This window comes from Triticum dicoccoides, chromosome 6A (genome assembly GCF_002162155.2).
Source record: "Triticum dicoccoides isolate Atlit2015 ecotype Zavitan chromosome 6A, WEW_v2.0, whole genome shotgun sequence".
NCBI classification, from domain to species: Eukaryota; Viridiplantae; Streptophyta; class Magnoliopsida; order Poales; family Poaceae; genus Triticum; species Triticum dicoccoides.
Genome location: NC_041390.1, coordinates 618,226,840 through 618,231,545, shown reverse-complemented (window position 1 = coordinate 618,231,545; position 4,706 = coordinate 618,226,840). Strand labels below are relative to the sequence as shown.

The window sequence follows — 4,706 nt, the reverse complement described above, 5'->3', positions numbered from 1 at the left end:
AGCAATAAGGGATTGTTTCTAGAATCGGGTCCTTTCTTGAGGAAAAGTTTCTCTCGAAAGAATTGAGTGGGAGGATGATGGAGACTTGATGAGGTTATTGAACCGTCTCTTCAACTAGTGTGTGACAGGGCACAGGGAGTTGTTCCTGTGGCACCTACACCAATTGAAGTGGAAGCTTATGATAGTGATCATGAAACTTCAGATCAAGTCACTACCAAACCTCGTGGGATGACAAGGATGCGTACTACTTCAGAGTGGTACGTAATCCTGTCTTGGAAGTCATGTTGCTAGACAACAATGAACCTACGAGCTATGGAGAAGCGATGGTGGGCCCCGATTCCAATAAATGGCTCAAGGCCATAAAATCCGAGAGAGGATCCATGTATGAAAACAAAGTGTAGACTTTGGCAGAACGGCTCGATGGTCGTAATGCTATTGAGTACAGATGGATTTTAAAAAGGAAGACGGACAATGATGGTAAATGTCATCATTAAGAAAGCTCGACTTGTCATTAAGATGTTTTCCGACAAGTTCAAGGAGTTGACTACGATGAGACTTTCTCACTTGTAGCGATGCTAAGAGTCTGTTGGAATTATATTAGCAATTACTGCATTATTTGTGAAATCTTGCAGATAGGATGCCAAAAACCATTATTTCCTCGATGATTTTTGAGGAAAGGTTGTATGTGATACAACCGGAAGATTTTGTCAATCCTGAAAGATGCTAATAAATATGCAAAGCTCCAGCAATCCTTCTAGGGACTGGAGTAAGCATCTCGGAGTTGGAATGTATGCTTTGATGAGATGATCAAAGGTTTTGGGTTTATATAAAGTTTATGAGAAACTTGTATTTCCAAAGAAGTGAGTGGGAGCACTATAGAATTTCTGACGAATATATGTTGTTGACATATTGTTGATCCGAAATGACATAGAATTTCTGGAAAGCATATAGGGTTATTTGGAAAGTGTTTTCAATGGAAAGCCTGGATTAAGCTACTTGAACATTGAGCATCAAGATCTATAAGGATAGATCAAAACGCTTAATGGTACTTTCAAATGAGCACATACCTTGACAAGATCTTGAAGCTGTTCAAGATGGATCAGTCAAAGAAGGAGTTCTTGCCTGAGTTGTAAGGTATGAAGTTAAGACTTAAAGCTCGACCACGACAGAATAGAGAGAAAGGACGAAGATCGTCCCCTATGCTTAAGACGTAGGCTCTACAGTATGCTATGCTGTGTACCGCACCTGAAGTGTGCCTTGCCATGAGTCAGTCAAGGGGTACAAGAGTGATCCATGAATGGATCACAGGACAACGGTCAAAGTTATCCTTAGTAACTAGTGGACTAAGGAATTTTCTCGATTATGGAGGTGGTAAAAGAGTTCGTCGTAAAGATTTACGTCGATGCAAGCTTAACACCTATCCGGATAGCTCTGAGTAGAGATACCGGATACGTATAATGGAGCAACAATTTAGAATAGCTCCAAGTAGAACAGTTATTTGAAATGGCTCCAAATGTAGCGTAGTAGTTGCATCTACAAGATGACATAGAGATTTGCGAAGTACATACGGATCTGAAAGATTCAGACCCGTTGACTATAACATCTCTCACAAGCATAACATGATCAAACCCAGAACTCATCGAGTGTTAATCACATGATAATGTGAACTAGATTATTGACTCTAGTAGACTCTTTGGGTGTTAGTCACATGGGGATGTGACCTTGAGTGTTAATCACATATCGATGTGAACTGGATTATTGACTCTAGTGCAAGTGGGAGACTGTTGGAAATATGCCCTAGAGGCAATAATAAATAAGTTATTATTATATTTCCTTGTTCATGATAATTGTTTATTATCCATGCTATAATTGTATTGATAGGAAACTCAGATACCTGTGTGGATACATAGACAACACCATGTCCCTAGTAAGCCTCTAGTTGACTAGCTCGTTGATCAATAGATGATTACGGTTTCCTGACCATGGACATTGGATGTCATTGATAACGGGATCACATCATTAGGAGAATGATGTGATGGACAAGACCCAATCCTAAGCCTAGCACAAGATCATGTAGTTCATATGCTAAAGCTTTTCTAATGTCAAGTATCATTTCCTTAGACCATGAGATTGTGCAACTCCCAGATACCGTAGGAGTGCTTTGGGTGTGCCAAACGTCACAACGTAACTGGGTGGCTATAAAGGTACACTACAGGTATCTCCGAAAGTGTCTGTTGGGTTGGCACGAATCGAGACTGGGATTTGTCACTCCGTCTAAACGGAGAGGTATCTCTGGGCCCACTCGGTAGAGCATCATCATAATGTGCACAATGTGATCAAGGAGTTGATCACGGGATGATGTGTTACGGAACGAGTAAAGAGACTTGCCGGTAACGAGATTGAACAAGGTATCGGGATACCGACGATCGAATCTCGGGCAAGTATCGTACCGCTAGACAAAGGGAATTGTATACGGGATTGATTAAGTCCTTGACATCGTGGTTCATCCGATGAGATCATCGTGGAACATGTGGGAGCCAACATGGGTATCCAGATCCCGCTGTTGGTTATTGACCGGAGAGTCATCTCGGTCATGTCTGCATGTCTCCCGAACCCGTAGGGTCTACACACTTAAGGTTCGGTGACGCTAGGGTTATAGAGATATTAGTATGCGGTAACCCGAAAGTTGTTCGGAGTCCCGGATGAGATCCCGGACGTCGCGAGGAGTTCCGGAATGGTCCGGAGGTAAAGAATTATATATAGGAAGTGCTATTTCGGCCATCAGGACAAGTTTTGGGGTCACCGGTATTGTACCGGGACCACCGGAAGGGTCCCGGGGGTCCACCGGGTGGGGCCACCTGCCCCGGGGGCCACATGGGCTGTAGGGGGTGCGCCTTGGCCTATATGGTCCAAGGGCACCAGCCCCTAGAGGCCCATGCGCCAAAGGGACAAGAGGAGGGGAGAGTCCTAAAGGGGGAAGGCACCTCCGAGGTGCCTTGGGGAGGATGGACTCCTCCCCCCCTTGGCCGCACCCTTCCTTGGAGGAAGGGGCAAGGCTACGCCCTCCCCCTCTCCCTTGGCCCTATATATAGTGGGGGGAAGGGAGGGCAACCATACCTAAGCCCTGGCGCCTCCCTCTCCCTCCCATGACACATCTTCCTCCTCCCGCAGCGCTTAGCGAAGCCCTGTTGGAATCCCGCTACTTCCACCACCACGCCGTCGTGCTGTTGGATCTCCATCAACCTCTCCTCCCCCCTTGCTGGATCAAGAAGGAGGAGACGTCGCTGCTCCGTACGTTGTTGAACGCGGAGGTGCCATCCGTTCGGCGCTAGGATCATCGGTGATTTAGATCACGACGAGTACGACTCCATCAACCCTGTTCTCTTGAACGCTTCCGCGCGCAATCTACAAGGGTATGTAGATCCACTCCTCCCTCGTTGCTAGATGACTCCATAGATTGATCTTGGTGACACGTAGGAAAATTTTAAATTATTGCTACGTTCCCCAACACTAAATGCATCAGATTTAGGAAAAAGTTAGAACATCTTACATTTGTTAACGGAAGGACTAGTTGCTTATGTCAAATGCATATATAACAAACACACGCATGCAGTCGTCCACACACAGGGAGAGAGAGAGAGATAGAGATAGAGATAGAGATGCTTGTCAGTAAGAGTATCACACTCACATTTCAGGCTACCACACAAGGATGTGGATACACCCTCACACTACATGCTCCCAGGCGTCGACCGTGCAGCCGCACCCATAGCTCACATCGCGCGATCCTATCCCTCGAACACCCCTCAAACCGTCACTCTGCACGGCCTCCGGTTGGAATCGCTGGTGCGACAGAAGAGGAAGACAACATCAGCGGCTCTAATTTCCACCTTCCATGCGAAGCTATTTCCTTTCTCTTCACGGACCCCCAAGCGGTTGGAAGGACGCATGATCCCTTGAGACACAACGTGGCTTGAGCAAGCAACACGATTCCGTGCACTTTGTCCAATGTGGGCCGACCCAAACCTGGTAAACAATCGTCTGAACAGATGCAATGAACCAACTGCTTACAAATGGGCCCAAGAGTGCGTCCTAAAGCATCGCAATGCACCACATGCCATTATTTTCTGAGAGCTTAGAAACTCAAGATATTCATACAATATGTTTTTCTTCCTCTCAAACCGCCGTGGGATTCGAAGTGAAATTTTTTGTTACACCATAGACATTTATTTATGTTTTTGAACAAGGAGCCACAAGTGACAATGGGACCCAAGGCCGGTGGCTGACAAGTGGGACCCGTGGTCGGTGGCGTGGGCCTGGCGGGCGGGCCGTCCGACCGTGGGCGCGCGTGCGGGCATCCATCTCATCGACCGCTGGACCGGCTGGCCCATCCTACTCGCACCACCACCCGCTTCGACGGCCTAGTGAAAGTGATGGCGCTGTAGCGCAGTGGTGGCAGTGTAGTGGTACCTGCCCTGCCTTCCCCTCCCCGCTCCCTTCGCCCGCAAGGCCAGGCCCCCTACCTCCATTGACAATTTCCGCCCCCGCCCCCGCCCCCGCCGCGCCGCGCCGCGGGGCTCCCCTCCGGCGCGCCCTCCCCCGATGGCCGCGCAGGCGATCCACCAGTTCGCCGAGTGCATCACCTGCCACGCCTGGAGCCCCGACCACTCCAGTAACGCCCTCTCCTCCCCCTCCTCCCGCACCCTCCC

The 4,706-nt window shown here is 48.3% G+C and overlaps 1 protein-coding gene across 1 annotated transcript in view; it reads left to right on the top strand.

Moving 5' to 3' along the window:
* Positions 1-4,514: 4,514 nt before the first annotated feature.
* LOC119318534 (actin-related protein 2/3 complex subunit 1B-like) overlaps positions 4,515-4,706 on the top strand; it is a 6,362-nt gene continuing 6,170 nt past the window's right edge. The window contains exon 1 of the mRNA XM_037593100.1: positions 4,515-4,669. Coding sequence (XP_037448997.1) covers positions 4,600-4,669 — 70 coding nt within the window. The 5' untranslated portion in view covers positions 4,515-4,599. The remainder of the gene's footprint in view (positions 4,670-4,706) is intronic.